The sequence below is a fragment of the Drosophila biarmipes genome, unplaced genomic scaffold, assembly GCF_025231255.1.
Source record: "Drosophila biarmipes strain raj3 unplaced genomic scaffold, RU_DBia_V1.1 ptg000013l, whole genome shotgun sequence".
NCBI lineage: Eukaryota > Metazoa > Arthropoda > Insecta > Diptera > Drosophilidae > Drosophila > Drosophila biarmipes.
This window is the reverse complement of record NW_026114532.1, coordinates 585227-605963: the sequence shown is the minus strand read 5'-3', so window position 1 is coordinate 605963 and position 20737 is coordinate 585227. Positions and strand designations below refer to the sequence as shown.

General features: G+C 41.5%; 1 protein-coding gene across 1 annotated transcript in view; it reads left to right on the top strand.

Annotated features, from left to right (window-relative positions):
- Positions 1-20737, top strand: part of LOC108021921 (lachesin) — a 570948-nt gene that overhangs the window by 190817 nt on the left and 359394 nt on the right. Inside the window, exon 2 of the mRNA XM_050890018.1 lies at positions 4168-4384. Coding sequence (XP_050745975.1) covers positions 4177-4384 — 208 coding nt within the window. The 5' untranslated portion in view covers positions 4168-4176. The remainder of the gene's footprint in view (positions 1-4167; positions 4385-20737) is intronic.

Sequence of the window (20737 nt, the reverse complement as noted above, 5' to 3'; positions counted from 1 at the left end):
TATGTTTTCCTGATTAGTTGTCCACTTTCTCAATTGGAACCCGGCGCGGTTAAAGGCGTGGTGAAGTTAGCTGATCGCAAGTTGAGCCTCTGGAATGGATTCGGTCCCTGCCAGAACGTCGTCCACGTACAAAAAATGACGAGAAATATGGCTTGCTTTAGGGAAGTCTTTTTCTAAGTCATCTGCCAATTGTTGGAGTAGGCGGAAAGCCAGAAACGGAGCACAGTTGACATCAAAGGTGACGGTTTTTAGTTCGAAATCGCTTACTTCTCCTTCTTTATTCCGGGAGAAAATTCTTTGGAACGGCGTATGCTTGTGATCGACCCAGATTTGACGGTACATTTTTTTTATGTCTGCACTACACACGTATTGAGAATAACGCCACATCAAGTAGGACTGGACCAGCATGACGAATATCGTTCAAGCTTGTGCAATTTGCTGAAGGGCTAGAAGCATGCGAAGTTTGATAATGGTACTCTCAGGTTTGATCACCGCGTGGTGTGGAAGATAATAGCTAGGAGAGTCGTAAGACGGGGGGACTTCTCTCATGTGACCCAGATCCAAATACTCTTGAATGACTGAGTCATATTGCTCTTTTGATGGAAAACCTCTTATCAAACGGTTTTTGTTTCTATGAAACTGAGCTAGGGCAGTGCCCCAATTTGGATCCGAAAGGTTCGGGTTCGCTAAACGGTAAAATTCCCACGTATCTCCCGCTTGCGTATCTAGTGGTGGGTTGGAGAAAATTGCTCTCGCAATTGTAATCGGATTCTTGTAACCTTTTAGTTGGTATGTTCTCCACATCCCAAATTTTAGTGAGAAATTTTTCCAAGTCCCTGTCACTCGTTTCGGTTATTTGGGTCGTGGAAGCTGATACCCGATTTTGGCTAGATGTGCTAGGACTGGGCCTAAAATAGTTTCCTGACCTAGGTGAGAACCACAAATCTTTGTGCGCCTACCGGGACGGCAAAATGTCGGCTCCGATCAGAACATCTATCTGGGAACTTTTTAAAAATGTTAGATCTGCCAGGGAACGGCAGGTAAATCAATCAGCGCATCTCGCGCCTAATCCAGGCAAAACGCAAGCTGCGGTTTCTAGCTAAACGCCTGCCTTTTTAGGGATTCGAATAGAAAAATGGCAGAGCCTGGTCGCCTGATTTAAGCTTGAATCTTGGGCTTGGATATGGCGGAATGGCAGCTTAATCAGATTGAACAGGCGTTCCGCAATAAACGTAGCTTCAGAACCCGAGTCTATTAGAGCGCGTGCCCTGCAGTTCGTTCCCAAGTGCCATATGTCAATAATGGCCGTGCCTAGTAAAACCGCTCTAGCACCGGTTGCTAAATAGTTCTGCACACTGGGCAGATTTTCGCAAAACAATTTAGGCAAAGCTGCTTTTTTTTATGTAGTTCGTTCGCGCATCCACAGACATGTAGAGAAAGCGCTGGCAAAAGCGCACTGGAATACGCTCATTTGAGCACAGATCGCAATTCTTTGGTTTTGTGACCACCTTAGCTTCGAAGGAGTTGAGCTTCCTGGAAACGGTTTGACTCTTAACGTTAGAGTGATTGCTGGTGCTGGGTTTCATATCCTCAATCGCCTCTAGCGTTCGGTATCGGTCGCTAAGATACGTGTTCAATTCAACACAGGTCGGAATGTCGGACTTGGATGAAAGCGACTGCTCCCAGGGTCAGAGGGTCAGTTTTAGTAATCTACTTGCGCACAGGAATACGAGGAGACACTCCCAGTTCTCTGTGGAAATGTTAGAATGAGCGCTACTAAACACCCTTGGATTTTGCTTTGTAGGTCTTTCAGAGCCTGGCCAGTTTCAGAACTTACGGAACTCAAATTAATAATGTGTTTGAGTTGGCTGTTTACTAGCAGTCTGTTATTTTCGAAACAACCTCGAAGTGCCGCCCATGCTGAATCATTTGTGAGAGGGGACTTGGCTACGATTACCATAGCCTCGAGGCTAGTTTTAGCGTTAAGATAAAAAAGTTTTTCGACCGATGTCAGCCTAGAGATTGCCATTTCAGATAGTCCCCTTCGAATACTTCAGTATCGCATGGCGGTAGCCGGCACCCAGACGGATTGTAGACGGATTGTAAGTGGACTGATTATTGGTGCACGTGGGCGGATGCTGAGAATTGGCTCGGTCGATTAGCTTGAACTAAACCGCTACCTCCTCGTTAATTAAATAGCAATATTCATATTTTCGGCGCAAAGTCGCCAGAATCTCTTCCGCCCCTTCAGTCGACACGCTTCAAATTCTTTCTCGGACTTGTCCCAGCGTGAGCGGACTTGTTTCTTACGGACTTTGCGCGGTTGGACACCGTGATGAACCGCGCGAGCGCTGCAATTGTAATTTCGTTACTCATTTTTGTCTGAACGAGTTGCTAGCGACTTGGTCTGGATTTGTGGCCTAACTTTCGGCGTGAGCGGACTCAGAGACGATTATTTCTGATTGCTCGTAGGAAAGATTCGGTCTTTGCCTTTGTGATCGACTTTGGGGTTACTGGGCTTGTTCTGTGCGAGCGAGGAGATATGAAAAGCGATCGTGTTTTAATTACAGGTACAGCCGATAACCTTGTTTAATCTCCTCCAGGCATTCCACAATTCAGATTATCTGGGCCGCCCTTGTTTGCTTTGTAAAAATGGAGTGTCTGGAGTGTCGTCTCACTGTTGCGGATCACCGGATTGGATTCCAAGAGAAAAAAAAATGACGAAAAATCGTATGGAATTAATTTAATTTGATTTAAAAAACAACTACGTGATGTGCGAAGAAATAACGCCACGAGGCGTATTGTGGTGATGGGTTCGGTGGCCGCGATGGTGATGGTGATGGGTTCGGTGGAATAAGGTTATTATTATACATATACAGATAATAAATATGGTTGTTGAAATTTGTAGGGTGTACCGTATAAACGTATGTGCGTTTCTCATTATGTACATATGTTGTATTGGATAGGCTTATGTACGTATATTAATAAGCATGCATCCGGATTAAATGTGTATGTATAGACGTATGGATATGTGTGTTTGTGGGAACTTGGAAATATATGTGTAAATTGTACTTTTTATATTTAGAAATTAGAAATAATGTGGACTGTTATGTAAGTGTCGCCTTCGAAATGTTTTTAGTGTGTACGTTTTTACGTTTTTAGCACACATTTTACAAAAACAAAAACGGTCGCGATCTTCTAAACATCGTCCAGAAGTGTCTCAGAAGTTACTTCTTTGCGATCGAAATGTGTGCTATCGCCTTTCTATGTGACTTTAAAGTTACTTCTACGCTATATATGTATATTTTGTTTTTGTGAAATGTGTACTATCGTCTTTCTATCTTCCAGAAGTGACTTAGAAGTGACTTCTGGACGATAGGCGATAGAATGATCGCCCTTCGGCTTGCAGGGAAATGTAATTAAAATTTTGGAAATTGGAAATAATGTGGACTGTTTTGTATTATATCGTTGTAGTATGGAAGTATGTGTATATGAATAAGAATATGTATGAAAATGGCAAATACGAAAAAGGAGCCGGAATACGGGCATCGTATGCACAATGGAAATAGGGTTCTTGGGAAACATCTGGCTGATTGGCAATGATAATATGGAATTTTCGTACTTATCTTGGATTTTTTGAAGAACTTGGAGACTCCGCCGCTGAACGCTGGAACTTGTCGACTGCTGGAAATATCCGCTTGAAGGACCATGAAGTGGAGGGTGTTGGCTTTCTTGGCTTCTGTGGTCGTCTGGTTCCTCGAAATTATATCACCTTTAGAACTAATAGCTTCTACTTAACCCTAATGTTAGGAGAGCGGGGGTGGAGCAGGCGCGGGCAAATCCCATCGGCTAGATTACTGATTCTTACATAATAGTACTTCATTTCATTTCTCTCACAAACTAATGAATCTAATAATATTAAACACAAATAAATATTTTTTATACTTATTGTGGCGGCCCATCCGTCAGGCAGGATCGTCATATTTGATGCACTATTTATTTCATATCAAACAGAAGCTTAGAAAATATTTTCCGAAAAGAACAATTTCGATTCTTTCTTTTTCCCCAATTACGATAATATATCCATCAATATGAAGTTTTTTGGGTTTTTTAGTTATTAACTCCTTTTTCATATCAACTCTCTTAATAGTTAGTTTGGCTTTCCAGGTCGCGTGGATGCACTTCGAGCAATCAGCTATTCTTACCGTTCACAACCATGTGATAACGCGTAATCCGAGAATTAGTGTCACCCATGATAAGCACGACAAACACCGTACCTGGTTCCTGCATATCAACCATGTCCAGGAAGAGGATAGAGGAAGATACATGTGCCAGATAAATACGGTTACTGCCAAGACCCAATACGGATTTGTCAAAGTTGTTGGTAAGTCCTTGAATGAATTAAAAACGTATATCATTCAAAATCAACGTTATCAAAATGTTATATTATAAAAATTACTTCGTAGATTTTAGCATCTACAGTTTCCAAGATCTCAGCATTCGTACGGACGGACAGACACATGAACATGGCTAGTTCAACTCGTCTAGTGATCTGATCAAGAACATATTTGTAAACCTTATGGGTTCGGAAACTTCTCCTTCTACCTATTAAAAACTTTCCGACGAATCTAGTATACCCTTCTACTCTTTGAGTAACGGGTTTAATAATGAGTATTGATATATTTTTTTCAAAATACTTTTTTAAAACTCGATGGCCGCAGTCTGAGACAATCTATCCATAAAAAAAAACTTTAATCAAGGTAAACATCTAGTGACGATCGCACCTACAGCAAACAAAAGTTTTGATAAAAACTTTTGTGATCCAGTGGGTGATACTGAGCGCCTATACTGTTCCCAAATGGCCTACTGTTTGATTTTGCTTCATGCTCCCTTTTATGCGAGAAACGGCCTTGCCGTGGGGATTCTGCCATCGCAGAAATGTATCATTTGGAAGGTCAATGATATGAGATTCTTCTGCAACAAAACTTATATATTTCTTGAGTAAATTTAGAAATGTAGAACAGTCCGAACTGCTATAAGCTTGAAGTTGATGAGATATCGAATTTAAATTGATTGACCCTTCTCTTGGGTAATTCGGATAGCTGCAGGGAACCGTTATTTGTGGCAATTGATTCCCGTTCTGACGAGCCAGTTTCGTTTTTCATTGGTTGGTCACGGATTCTTGAACATGCGCGTAGGTGTCAAATCTTGTTTATTATGCACTAACTCCACAACTAAATCGTGAAAGCAAGGCCAATCTAGATATTCGCCATTAAACTGGGGAATACTGATTGGTGGTAGAGACAGATTTCGGCTCATTAGCGAGTCGTTTTCTCGAAGCAAGGTCATATAAAGTCTGAAATCGATTAACCTCTTCTGTGGCGGCTGCCTTTGCCCCCAGGTGGCGTTGGAGAGCTAGGGTGATGGTAGGCGCATTAGATGCAAGAAAAAGAGATGATTCTAATTTATTGCACCGTTCCTGTTACTGACGAATAACCGCGTCGATTGATACGTCACTCTTGATTTGCTTGACTAACGGTTCCTTTCGGTATCTTTTGAGGTCCGCTTGCCGACGCCATATTGTCTGCTGCTTGTTGGACTTCTTCATCTAGGTCACAGAGCTGCTGCCAGAGATCGCTTAACTGGTTCAGTGTACTGGTGGCGTCGTTCGGCAGAATCCTTGCCATTGTTCTTTATGAGCTGTTGGATTTTTCCTTGTAGCTCATTTTGGTTGTCTGGTAGTCGATTGTGTAAAACGATTCTTGTGTTACTTGTTTCCTCAATGAATAAAGTTGACATAGTGCGAAGTGAAGTTAATATTCGTGTGTGTACCGAAGAATCCTGTGAAGCTAGAAAATGTTTGGTATCCTGTGAAGCTGAATAAAGCTGTGTATCTTGTGAAGCTGGATCAAGCTTTGTATTCTGTGAAGCTGGAATATGCTGCGTATCCTGTGAAGCTGGATGAGCTATGGTATCCTGTGAAGCTGGATTAAGCTGCGTATCCAGTGAAGCTGGAGTAAGCTGCACATCCTGTGGAACCGGTTCATGCTGTGGTTCCCAGTGCTGGTGGATGAAGAATAAACTTAACGGTTTTTTCCACCAGTTTGACGTTTAAATTTTAGTTTGAAGGGGTCGCTGGAGTGCTTTTTCTTGTTGGTAAAGGATCACGTCGGGGTGACCAATGCTTGTGCCCAACCGAAGAGGGCACTACTAGGCCACGCCTCGAAACAAGGGGGCTAGTGAGCACTTTGTCGCTGGCATAGGGACGCTTTGATGGCAGGACGATCGCGTCACGACGATGGACTGAGAGCTAATGGGGGCTAGCTTGAGATGTGTTACGAGTCCTATTCCCAGAGGTAGAATGTATAACCGCGGAGTTGTGAGTGCGTTGATAAAAGATTTATTCTTTAGTTGGTACTTGCTTATATACTGCTTAGAGCACGGAAAGTTTATTAACATAAGTTATTATCTAGTGGTTTTCGATAATGGTAGCAGTTAGCGTAGTCGACTCGGCTGACACAGCAACAATGTGCTGACCGCTTTGGTGGTTCAGTGCGCCGTCAAGTTAGTAAGACATTGAATATAATATGTTGATCAGCAATTCTCAAATCCAGTGGGAGATACTGAGCGCCTAGTACTGTTCCCAAATGAGCTACTGCTTGATTTGTAGGGTGCTGGTCATGCTGAGCACCCTTGCTTAATACTCGTAATGTCTAGAGTTTTCGTTGCTCTTCTTTTGAAATATTGTATATGTGGGTTGCAGGACTAGGCAGGCAGGAGCGGAATTATCTATCTATAAAAAAAGAGTCTGCTTTTTTTCCTATCCGTAAAGCATATATATTTTTAAACAAAATCTAGTCATGTTTTCGTATGAAAACTGAAATATCCGAAATTATAAGGGTTACACTTTTGAGACCTGGCATGTAGATTTTAGGGCTTAGTTTGACTCATCAGTGTGCCACGCCCATTCTGCCAATCTTCAGATTAAGAATCCTGAGTCTCTTACGCACCGTATGTTTGTCTCCTAAAAACCACGCAAGTCTACAGTTTTTATGCTAGACAAATTTGTACAGAAATTTATTGGTCTCGCCAATACCTATCGATTAACCCAAAAACAAAAAACAAAATTACCAAAAACGCTTAAATCTCTTGAATATTGCTTTGATTGACTCGATTAACGCTTTGCTATTCCATCAAAACTTTTCCCAAAGTATGCTTTTGGTCACTACGCCTCTGAATAGATGGCTTGCATCTTAACAATTTTCGTGAGCGTATCCTTAGTGATCCTGCATTAAGCATCACAGTATGTCGGATGTCGTCCTTATGATTGATGCCCTTCACATTCTTGGATTACACTGACGGTGGTCGTCCGACACATCATATTTCTTCGATCTGTTTTTTGAAACCGCCCCAAGGAGAGTTCCATGGATTACCTGGTCCTGTTGGTAACAGGCTCCGTAGACGACTGAGCCTGAGAAAGTCGCCTTTCTACGGAGCTGCTGACTTCCGTCAGCATGTCTCCAGAAAGGATTTTCTTATCGTCTAAGTTATTTTATACCAGAATAGAGTTTTTATTTGGCTGCGGGTCAAGATCGCATGACTTCGGTATTCTCATCTAGGACTACTATTTCTTGATACCCGCTATCTTGGGAGTCCGCAGTTGGCTGTTGCACTTTGCCAGCTGCCTTTTTATGGTTATAAGTAGCTTGATCGTGGCCGTTTTTCTGGCCAAGCGACAGAGGTGAATTACCGAATTCTACCTTTACCAATTATTTCTTCCTTACTAATAGCTAATATAAAAGATAATATTTCATTTAGGTAAGTATACTGCCAATTGAATTGGGCCTAACAACAGTGACTCCGCTACAATTTCCGTAAAATTTAACCTTTTAATATCTTACAAATATTCTCGATTGACAATAACCATTTCAAGGCCTTAATTTATACAACTTTGGGTGATTGATGCACCTTTTATTTTTTGTACCATAGTTTCGAAATCTTGTTCCCCAAAAGGTTCCCTAGTGAATTCAAAATAAAGTACCCGGTAGTCAAGCAAATCAAGAATGACTCATCGAATGGCACGGTTATCCGTCAGCTTAAGAGACGATGCAACGAATAACAATAATTATTCCATGAAGCGCCAACCATCACCCCAGCTCTACAGCGAAATATGGAGATCCGATGGAAATTATTGAGACTGATCCATGATGATCTCGATATAACGCCTGGGGCAGAGGCAGCCGGCACAAAAGAAGTTAGTCAATTTCAGATCTTATATGAAGAATATCATTTGGCTTTTCTTCTTCTATATTTAATTCCTACTTTCTTGTTCCCCCCTTTTTTTCCGTTTAAATAATTCTGTTCCAACATTTTTTCTTGGCTTTTTTTGTATTTGTAACTTTTTGGTGCCTGGACACGCGACTAGGTTTTGTCAATCAATATATAGTCGGCCCTATGTCGTTTACTAAATGCTTTGTTTTGAGAATATCGCGCTCTTTGCGGGCTTCATTCAGGGGGTTTATTTCATGATCACCTCGCTTAAATGTTTCTGTTTCTTTCTACCCGAGCTACAAAAATTATACACCGAAATATGGGCTTTAAACGGTAATCTATTCTTAAGCTTATCGGCAAGACCACCACCGTGCTTACAATTATAAAAACGACATAAGCGATTATAAAAACGTTTCTCCATTTTATTGATGTTTTATCATCATCATCGTCGCTTACCAGGTACGTGGCAAATTCGGGTGGTAGCGGGGCGGTGAAGAACGGTTTTAAAGAGAGAAAGCGAGAGTGGAGACTTGGCGTGCAGAGCGAGAGTGCAAAGATAGTAATTGCCACATCTCAGCAGGGGAGCGGCACACGTCCCAGTGGGACGGCAGCACTAGGCAGGACATCGTTTGGAAGCTGCGCATAAAGGACAAGTGGGTCAAACTGGAGCCATCTACTTTGGACTCCGAGTGGAGGGATTCGGCGGCCTGGCGTTACGCCTGTTAGAGCCTGTCGAAATTTCAGCAGTGAAAACCTCGGGGACTGTCGGGGACTGTCTAAACCCGAACCAGAATTGGACCATCCTAAAAATGTAGCGTCTAGACTCTACAAAAAGTTTATAGCTTCCGGTTTGCAAGCTGCCTTTTCCCGATATTTAAGTGATCGGTCTAATTTTACCGTGTTTAACGCCCAGTGTTACAAAATCTATTTAGCTAGTTGCAAGACTAGCTGGATCCAAAACAGTTTTATAATTTTGTTAAGACAAAGCGTTTTCCATCATAACATAAATTCGGCCGCAAACACTGATCAGACCATAGCCGATATTTTTGAACAGTTTTTTTAAGCCACCTATTCAATATCAACTCCTCCAGATCTGTCTCATCCATCTGACATGCTTAAAACCAACTTTATAGTTAGCCCTGTTATAAGTGCAAGCTTACTTCTTTCAGATTTGCACAAAGTTTATACTTTGTCGTTAGAATCGTAAGTTTTCCCTCACAGATGGAGGGAGTAGTTCGTTATTTCGCTTCATAGAAGGGAAGTAAATTGAACGCATGCAATTAAAGAGGTATTTTACAGATTTTAGGTACCGAAGCTCTTTGAAACATTATTTCGCCCCATTTGCAGCACAGTTGTAGGTCCCTATCTCCTTTTGTCAACACGGATTTATAAAACGTAGATAAACGACAATCAACCATTTGGAATTTAATTCATTTGTGATAAGAGGATTTATAAAAAACCGTAAGTAACACTAATTTCAGTATGGCGTTTGATTCTGTAAATCACCTGATTTTGTTCCGACCTTTTAGAGTTTTCCAGGCAATCTTCTTAGGTGGATCTTAAGTTATTTGAATAAGAGGACTCAAATTATTTTTAAAAACTCTTTTGCATCCATAATCCGAGTTACGTACGTTGTACCACAAGGAAGTCATCTTAGCCCGCTTCTGTTTACATAATTTCAAATGATTTTTCTTCTAGTCTTAACAAACTTACGTGTACTTATGTACGCAGATAACTTTAATTTGTGTATGCAATATAATGATCCTGCACAAAGTTTAGCTTTACAATCTGATCTCCATGCCTTTCAAACATGGTGCATGGATAATGATTTCAATTTAAATGGTTCTAAGTGTAAACTAATGACCCTCTTTCGTGTCAGCCCTCACTATTCAACTTATACTTTGAGTGGTTGCGAGTTAGATAGAAAAATGCATGCTGAGACCTTTGAGTCCATATGGATCCTAAACCAAAATTTTCTGATCACATTACTACCATGGTGAATAAATCCAGGAACGTGCTTGCATTTATCAAAAGGGGTCGAAAGAATTTAATGATACCTACGTCACAAAAACTTTGTTTATTTCATTAGTCCGATCAATTCACGAGTATTACGCTCCTGTTTGGAGTCGCCAATATGGGGTTCTATAGACTGGATTGAGTCTGTGCAAAAAAACATCTTTATGTTTTCCTTACGGGGACTTAACTGGGATACAAGCCTATTACTACCATCCTACTCTAGTAGAGTACTTCTTATTAACTTAACAGCATTAGCTAACCGTAGAACTATGCTTTGTGTTACGTTTATTAGAAATCTTATTTATGGTAATACTGAGAATACCAAAATACTGTGTCGTCTGCATTTTAACGTGCCAAATAGATTCAATATAAACTATATTCCGCTAGTATTAAATCATTGTTTTTCCAATTATGCAACGCATGAACCATTTAGAGTACTTTGCAATGATTATAATAGACTATATGTATCTGTATATGTTGACTTTATGTATCTTGTCTACACGTATTTTGACCCGTGTTTTGAATTGTTTTTTGTTATATTGTCTTTTTATTTGTCCACGTTTTCGTTTACTCGCTCTAAATGGTGAATGGGTTCCGCGCGTAACAATCATTGTTTGGTGTCATAAGGCCCATTTGTTTGTGCTGACCATAGTGAATCAACGTCCAAAGAAAAAATGCTTTAAGTATTTATTATTGCTTAATAAAATTATTTGTGTGCATTAAGTCAGCCCTCCTTGTATAGACCTAATTATCTTATACATTTCTATATTACCTATTAAAAAACGTTCTACACGGGTAAATTTGTTGGATCCCATTAAACTGTTTCACAATTTACAGGGTCTAAATGAAAGCAAAACTAAAATTAAAAAAAAAATCTTCTAAGTTCTAAATATAACATTAAATAGATGTGGCTATTATACCAATAAAAGGTAGAGCAAAACTTCTATCCAAGGCACAGTGGATCCGCTTGTATGGAAGAGCGGGCAAAAATTCTAATAATGGTCATAACGTGCTGAAATTTATAACAATAATTTATCAAATTTGTCTGAACATATAGCAACAAAAGTCGGACATATCGATCGGCTATATCCTATAGCTCCCATAGGAACAATCGATACCCAATTATAAAAACATATTTGTATAATCTAATTTATTACGATTTTGATATGGAAGATATTTTTCGTAGTTATACATATTCTTAAAAAACTAAAATAAAAATCAACAAACAAAATATTAATAAAACAAAAATTATAAACCATCATCAAGTAATTCGTAGACAGATGTAAGCAAACTCGACCTATCTTTTTTAGGAAGTTGTCTCTGTCCTGTTAAAAATGGATCTGAACGCAATAATAAATAGTTCATGATATCTGTGTTTGTTAAAGTACGAGATACTTTCCGACTGTGAAAGTCTACATTTTTTTAGTTCCTTTTTATTGGACTCGGCTGCTTCCTCTGAAAGCTCTCCTATCGACACTAATGCATACTCTATTACAGCTGAAGCATGAATTAAGACTTTATGGACGGTAGCCGGTAAATAGTACCATGGATACGCATCTATTGGATATTTGGCTGTATCCAGCGCGTGATTTTCAAATTTCTCCACATTAATTTTGAATCCCGATGCCATGTCTTGCAATAATGTTGCACATCTGTGAATCAAAGATGCATCGATTCCTGTTATTTCGGAGCTCAAATCTGCATTACAAAAGAATTTCTTTGCGATATTTCCGTCGTTTGAAGATCCTCTACCTCCATCTCTAGGTTTGTCCATTAGTATTTCCATTTTTTCGCGAAATTCCTCCTGAATGTGTTTCTTCCCATTCAATACTTGCATCTTCCTTTCTTCATCGCGTACTTGCCACATTTTGACCTCTAGCTTATATGAAATATGTAAAAAGTATTCAAAGAAGCGTATATAAGAATGCAGTGGAGATAAGCCAAATTCGTAAAATCTTGGGCGAACTTCTTTACTTATATTGTTCATTTCTGTTGCCTTTGCTCCGAATATATAACCGAGGATGATTCGCTGAGTGCGTTACACACCTTTCTATCAACCAGAGACGCTTAATTCCTTTTAATATTCTGCTTCGTCTTTCAACACTTTCGCGGTCTCTTTCTTAAATTGAAATCTTATTGGTCGACAGTAACGAGTCGATGATGGCCGGGTGTTTTTCTAAATTATTGTGTTATCTATTTGAGTAACAGTTGGAAATGTACTTAGGATGTTACAAATAAGCTTCTGTCGTCCAATTCACCTTTTGAAAACTATTGCTTATAGTCGCTATGCCCTATACTTCTATCAAAGCCCCATTTTCCAATTGAAGTTAAATTCGTAACTATATTTTCAGGCACAGTTTCAATGATGTTGTTTTGAAGCTCTATTATACTGGATGCCGTATTGTCTAGTAAGCTTTGTAGTTCGACTTCCGCACCAGATTCGTCTATATAAATACCATCAGGGTATATTGGTGCTTCGTCATGGAGGTCTCCATTAAAAGCGAAATAACTTCAATGGGATCTGCCGGCAGGAAATTTTGATTTCGATCATCATTGCGTAGAGAAGAAACAGCGGATTCATATATTTTAATGAGCTGACCTACACGTCGTGGCTTTGCTCTCTCTGAAGCCTCCTCAAAATAAAGTTTAGGAAGGCCCCGATAAGCACTTTCCTCTATTTGATTCGATTTGCAAAAGGGGCGTTTTATTGAAATTGATTCTTTTTTACTAAGCCATCCAGATTGATATTTAATAACTGTAGATTTTTTCCGTTTGTAATTTTTCCAACAAGTTACAATTGTTTTGCAGAGGTTCTCAATTTTATTGGATACTTCGCTCAACACTGGAACAATGTAGCCGTTGTTTTCAATATCCGCTTGCACATCGGAAATCAATTTCTTCGTTTTTTCGGCGTTGGTTCCATTACCTGTGCACCACATATTAAAAATATACAGACGTGGAAAACACACATTTTTGCGAAGCACCTATCAAAATCCAAAATCAAAATTTAAATAATAATTTACAAATTAATATTTTTGCAAAAACACAACCACTAAAGGCGAAGACAAAGCAACAGAGAAAAAGCGCAACAGCACAATAAGCATATACTTACCTTTAACTGCTTTAGTAATTTCAGTATTAAACACACATCTGCAAGTTTCTGCAGCTAATTTTGAAATATTTAGTAACCTAATATAAGACGATCACAAAAACATACATACCAAGTTCTGGGTTTTCTTGGAACATAACTAAAAGTTTAACAAACATAAAATATACTTTCAAACAAGAAAGGAAGTTGACTTCGGCAAGCCGAAATTTGTATACTCTTGCAGTTATAAAAAATAATCAATCATTTTATTAATTTGAATTCGAAATTCTTAAAAATATAAAAATTTATATTCCCAATATTATAAGATAATATGTCAAAAAGCCCCAAAGCTATAATTTGTTTCACATCATTTCCCACCAATTATCCGATCGTTCCTATGACAGCTTTATGATATAGTCGTCCGATTTTAATATAATTTAATTCAAAATTCAGTATAAATTAAAAAATGTTATTTTCAAGCTTAGAAGGTTATATGTTAAAAAACACAAAAGATATAATTTTTATTTCATGCTTTCCGAATGATATTGTCGTCCGATTTTGATAAAATTTAATTCGAAATTCAAAACCAAATAAAAAATAATATTACCAAGCGTAGGAGGTTGTAAGTTAAAAAACACCGAAGATATAATTTTTAAATATTTGTTTACCACTAATTTTCCGATTGTTCCTATGATATGATATAGTCGTCCGATTTTGATAAAATTTCATTCGAAATTCAGAACTAATTTAAAAATGTTATATCCAAGGTTAGAAAGGTATATGTTAAAAAAGAACCAAGAAATAATTTTTTAATTTTTTCCCCGATAGTTCCTATGGGAGCTATAAGATATAGTTATCCGATCCGGCTGGTTCCGACTTATATACTACCTGCAATAGAAAGAAAACTTTTGGGAAAGTTTCAGTCCGATAGCTTTAAAACTGAGAGACTAGTTTGCGTAGAAACGGACGGACAGACGGACATGGCTAGATCGACTCGTCTTATGACGCTGGCCAAGAATATATATACTTCATGGGGTCGGAAACGTCTTTTTCACTGCGATGCAAACTTCTGACTGAAACCATTATACCCTCTGCAAGGGTATAAAAATACTCAAAAAAGGGTTACTCAATAAAATTAGTTTTACGAAAAACATTTTCAGTAAAGTTAATTATTAATATATCAATTTAAAGTAAATACCTTCAATTTCATAATTAATGTTAAATTATTCAAATCGGAGCATACGTCTGATCACTTTAGCGTAAGTCTGATCACTTTAAAGGGCGAATTGAAAGATAGAAATAACTTCCAAAGCGCAACTGCGTTGTCAAAATGAACACGTGTTCAGGATTGCAAATCTATTTTTAGAAAGTACCGTTAGATTTCTAATAAAATCCGGTATGCCAAAAAAAAGTTTGGACTTTTAATAGATAATTTCGATAAATTTTGCTTAAAAAATATGTCATCACATTTTTTGATTTTTGGCTTTTGACGGAACCACTGTGCAAGGGTGGGAGTTTAAATCACCTAAAAAATCGTTTATTTCTACACCCTTTCGTCTCACTTTACCAAATTTTTCGAACTGGAATTTTGTTTTTGAAAGATGGTCATTTAAATTATCCATACAGCTAGATAGTTTTCCTAAATTTTAACATAAAAATCTGTTTAAATCTGTAAAATAAATTTTTTATTAATTGGTCGCGTTTAGTCTAATAGTTTGGATGATTAATTCCTCATACCACCTGATTATAAAGTACCAAAGGGAAAAAGCCTCCTTTAACCCATAGCATAGTGGTTGATTTCATAGGCCAAATATAATAAAACAAAAGTCTGAAATTTGTAATTTTTTTTGTTTAAAAATATTTCCTAACAGAGCAAAAAACGAACGGTAATTTCATTTTTGGAGTCCCTAATTCGTACACACTACGAATAGAGTAAGAAGTGCGACGAAAAAACACGTGCACGTTACAGCGAACGCAGTTAAAATTTAGCTTCCACAACAAAATTAATTTTTACTATTAAACAGCGTACCATTGTAGTCAAATAAAATATATTCATATTAAATTTGTGGAAGCTAATTGGAAGTAAAGGTATATACCATAAAAGTGAGTAATTGTTATATCCCCTTGGGAATCACCTTGGGATTCCGGAGAACCATGTCAGCTTGCACGGGCAAGAAAATTCTATGGGATGTCCTTTTTCCAAAGGCAAAATGCAAAGGAAACTTTTTCGAAGTTCTTCTGATTTTCATGTTCCTTATACTCAATTGTTGTATGGCCTGTCCCCTGCAAGGAACACGTTCCAGGTATATCATTTCGGAAATTCTGTATTTTTCCAAACAAGTTTCATTTGTAAAATCCCTTGCAAGAAAAAAGTCCCAGGTGAAATCACTTTCGGAAATTGTGGATTTTTTCATTGCGTTTTCACTTTTTTAAATATTGAATTTAAAATACATATATATTCATATATTTTTTTTTTTTATATTTTACTTAATTGTATCATTGAAATTATCTGTGAAATTAGAGTTATTGTTTGAAAATCTATGTTTTTGCTTTAATAATTTGTTTTTAATGTTTGTCACGGGTGCTCGGACTTTTCAGGATCTTTCTTGGTTTATTGGCCTGCGGTTCAATTTCGATCGGAGCGCGTCGAAGCGAACGGTGCCCTTGATAAAGCGGGTGGCCAAGAATTTCCCAATCCTCGTTGGATATTGTAGGACTTGTTCGTGCTGGGATCCGCCTCTTCTACCCTTGGCCCTGTACCGACACTGTTTTCTGCCGACTTCCCCCTCAGTTCCATCCGAGTCGCCTTGGTTTATTCTCCTCCTTTTTCCGTAGAACCTTGAGAATCCTTAAATATATCCTTGGACTCTTTTCGTCGTATCCTCTCAGTTTCCTTGAAGTTATCCTTGCACTCCTTTCGTAGTGTCCTTTGTCAATCCTTGGGGTTATCCTTGAAGTCTTTTCGTAGTATCCTTTGCTTTTGTTTGTGTTTTATGTTTGTTGCTGTTTCTCCCAACTAACGTGGATGGTCCACTCTTTCTTTGTGTTTAGGTGTCGTATTTTGTAAATAACTGGTGACGCAAAATCCATGACTTGGTGATCCTTGACCCACACAACGTCACCTCCCCTTTCCTGAGTTTGTCGGCCTTTTCAATTTTGAAGATTCTGCTGCTGAACTGTACTTTTTTTTTGGGGATTTTCCCGTCGCGCGTCGCAGTGGTACCACATCAGTCCACTTGGATAGCCGGTCTTTCAGTACCAGCAGTATTTATTTGCCGTGTCTTGACCGCGGCAGGGGTCCAGCCGCAAGCATTTGATTCGGCTTGAATCTCATACATGTCTCGCAGCCTCTCACGTGGACTTGGGCGTCTCTGTGTATTCCTGTCCAGTTGTACCGGGCTGCCAGACGTTCTATTGTCCTTACTCTTTCTACGTGTCTAGCTGCCGATGACTCCTGGTTCTCCTTCAGCACTATTTGCCTTAGAGCTTTTGGGACGCACATCTTCCACGTTGCGACATCTTCGCTGTGAGGTATATTCCTGTATAGGGTGTCATCCTCTATCACGTAGACCGAATATTTTTGCGGCTCGGTCCTTATCCTTTCGCGCATATCCTCATTGAGAGGTTTGAGTATTTTTGCGTCTGTCAAGTAAAACTCGGCGGTACCATGATGCTGCGCCCAGGTACTGTCGGAATCATCTAATTGTTGATGGTGGTTCTAGTTTGGCGATGGTCACTACCTTTTCTTTTCCATCTTCGATGACCAAGATATAATAGCTCCCTCTTGAAAAATTGGCATTTTTCCGAGTTCAACATCAGATTTGCTTCCTTCAGCAATTACCATTTTTCCGGTCTCAGCCTCAGATTCGCTTCCTTCAGCATCTTTCAGGTTCGCCTTGTTTTCTTATAGCGTGCGCCCGATCACTATGATATCGTCCTGGTAAGAAAATGCGTACGGTGACATTTCGGTTTTGGTTTGTCATCTTTCATCGTGCTCTGCCATGTTCGATATTCCCGCCTCCAGGAACTTTACACACCTTATCTCGTTTCCGATAAGTGTTAAAAAGTGTGAGGAGTTGAATAACTCCCCACAAGTCCCAGCAGCAGATGGCCGGCCGCTCACAAGGTACGCGGCGAATTCGTGTAGTGACGGCGCGGCGAAGAGCGAGGACGGAGAACGAGAGAGTTGGAGGTCGAGGACGTAGAACGAGAGAGTTTGGAGATCGAGGACGGAGAACGAAAGAGTTTGGAGATCGAGGACGGAGAACGAGAGAGTTTGGAGAGGAAGAGAGTTTGGAGACAAGAGTTTGAAGAGCGAGAGAGTTTGGAGAGAAAGAGGGTTCGGAGACTAAGAGAGTTTGGAGACCAACAATGGAGAAGGAGAGAGCGGAGACTTGGCGGGCGGAGCGAGAGTGCCGTGTGCAAAAAGGAGTAACGGGACGCCGCCGGACTTTGGACTTTGGAAAGAAGGTGCCACATCTCAGCAGCGGTGCGGCACACAAACATGCCGCATGGACGGCGGCGGGAGGCAGTGCGTCAAGGACAAAAGGGTCAAACAGAAACCATGGACTTTGGACCCGATATGGAGAGTTTTGGCGGGCCGTGTGCAAAAGGGAAATAACCCAGAGGTTCCCAGAGGCCCTATATAAACCCGCAGGGCTCTGGCAGCGGTATCAATCATTCAGTCGAGAGCGTTCAGTCGAGATCAGTCAGTCAAGAGCGAGCAGTCAGTCGAGAGCAAGGAGTCGAACGAAATCCAACCAAGCAAGCTACGAGGGAGCCACACCAGGGCGAGTCGTCGGAAGCAGCGCCGTGGGAGCCTACGAGGAGCAAGATCGTTACGTCGAGACGTTCGGGATTGGGATTACTAGGAATCTCCGAACTGAGACACAGGTGGCTGAGGTCTAAGGAGGCACCACACGGCTAAGTTCTGTTCTGTCCTGCCGACGAAGTCCTGGCGTTACGCCTGGAGGGTCTACTAGACTTAGATTTGAAATCGAGAGTAGCAAGCCAGAAAGGAGAGAAGTCCCGGAGCGGCGTAACAGAACCCCTAGAGTAGCGAGCCAGAAGGGAGAGAAGTCCCGGAGCGGCGCAACGGAACCCCTAGAGTAGCGAGCCAGAAGGGAGAGAAGTCCCGGAGCGGCGCAACGGATCCCCTAGAGTAGCGAGCCAGAAGGCAGAGAAGTCCCGGATCGGCGTATGCCCTCGAACCCAGCACAGAAGTCAAGACCTACAGCCACCTGTCAGGAGCAGTTCGCAGGACATCGCCACCAGCAAGCAGGAACGGCACGGACAGTACGCGGAAGGGTGAGGCTAGGGTGGAACGTTCGTTTACACGAGGCACAGAAGCGAAGTGAAAAGCGAGGCAGCTTCCTGGCGTTCCGCCTTGACTGTCCGCACGATATGAGCGGAAGCCCGTGGGACCATCCGGGACAGAGCAAGGGACAGGAGGTCGGGTATCGAGAGGAGTGATCCTGGAGAGCTCGTCAGTTTGTTCATCCTAGTCTGAGAACGGTGACGCTTCCCTAAGCCCGCACGGCTGACCCCATAGCGAGTCTGAATCGTGGCCGAGCAGTCACCGAGCCAATCACGTCAGGAGCAAGCAGCGGTCAAGGATCTTCGAGGAGCGACAAGACAACCCACACCGTCGGAGACAGCGAGACAAGCAAATTGTAAAGCCGACTGCAGTTGTACCCGCAATAAACCCACTCCGAACCCGAGAATTCTGTGCTTTTGCACTGAACTACTGGGCGGTCACGTTTATATAAATGTGGTGGGACGAACACACACAATCTACTGTGCTAGCCGCACAAATACCGTAGCGAGCAGAAACCATCTGGCGCCCAAAACGTGACTGTCCCATCGGTGAAAGCAAATTAAACAGAATGGGAAAGAAGTGGATTTACCGCCTTAAGAAGGAGGACTTCGCCCATGTCGCACAAAGGCTTAATGTCGTCCTGGACGACAGATTAGAGGACATGAGGAGGACATTGTCGGAGTATTTGTCCGAAACAGAGAACGATCCACAACTTGCCGACATCTGGGCTGAGCTGGAAGCCATGTATTACGACAGAACCGAACCGAGTATCACGCTAACTAACGCTGAAGGGGATAATCTAGTAGCAAGCTTGAGCGTCGACAACATGCAAAGGGAGGCTCACAGGAGAGAGTCAAGCCAGGACAGGAAGACAACGGTGCTGACCTCTAGACACAGCCAGGAGGATTATGCAAGGGTCGCTAAACAAGTCCGCGAGTGGTCATTCAGGTTCGACGGGGCGGAGAAACCGTTCGAGTTCCTGGAACAAGTCGAATGGTCCGCCAACACCTACGGCTTAGACCTAGACATGATCCCCCGAGCAATGCCGGAGTTGCTGAAAGGAAGCCAACAATAAACAATGGAAAACCTGGGCCGAGTTCATTGAGAGCTTCCATCTCTACTTTCTGCCGAGAGATTTCTTTACAAGGCTGTCGGATCAGGTCAGGCAACGAAAGCAGGGTTTCAGTGAGTCATTTAAAGACTACATGATCGACATGCAGACGATGTCGAGGCCACTAAACTATACTGCGAAAGACCCCTTAAAGATCATAAAGGAAAACTGCACCCCAAGCCTAAGGATCTTCTTAAGGGCGTACAAAGTGCCGGACCTGGACACGTTGATGCTTTTAGCCGATGAATACGAAGAACTGGAAAAGGAGCGGGAAGCGTTCGCCCAAGAAAACAAGTTCTCAAAGGTAAAGTCGTCACCACCAACGCAGGTCACGTGCAGAAGATGCGAGGAGACAGATAGCCAGGAGACACGGAGAGATGACCAATTTTCACCGCCGCAACGAGTCCCACGACAGCAGGCAGCAGGAGCACCACGAGGAGGCCAATGGACGCCACCATAGCAGCAACAGATACAACCAGCGAACACGGTGTGGAGACCGCTAAACACAACACAGAGGCCGCGGGGCACGACACACATTGCAGATCCCCATGAGGCCTGCCGAAGGTGCGGCGGCCGAAGGTGCGGCGGCCACGGACACTGGGCACGAGGATGTCGATTCCAACGCCTGCTGTTCTGCTGGGTGTGCGGGAGAGTAGGTGTCAGGAGCGTCGAGTGCTGCCACCAGGCGGGAAATGCCCAGCGACCTCAGCCGCAGAGAGGCTAGCGGGGGTCGCAAGATGCTACCTCTCCAAACTAACGGGCAACCTAATCGAGAAGGATCAGCAGTTGTCCGCAGCGGTGACGATTGGGGAAGGCACGTACATGGCCACGATCGACACCGGGGCAACAGCGAGCTTTATAAGCAAGGAACTGGCGGACAACCTGGCTGCCCTCGGGAGGATTACGAGGACGCGGCGGCAAGTTAGGTTGGCAG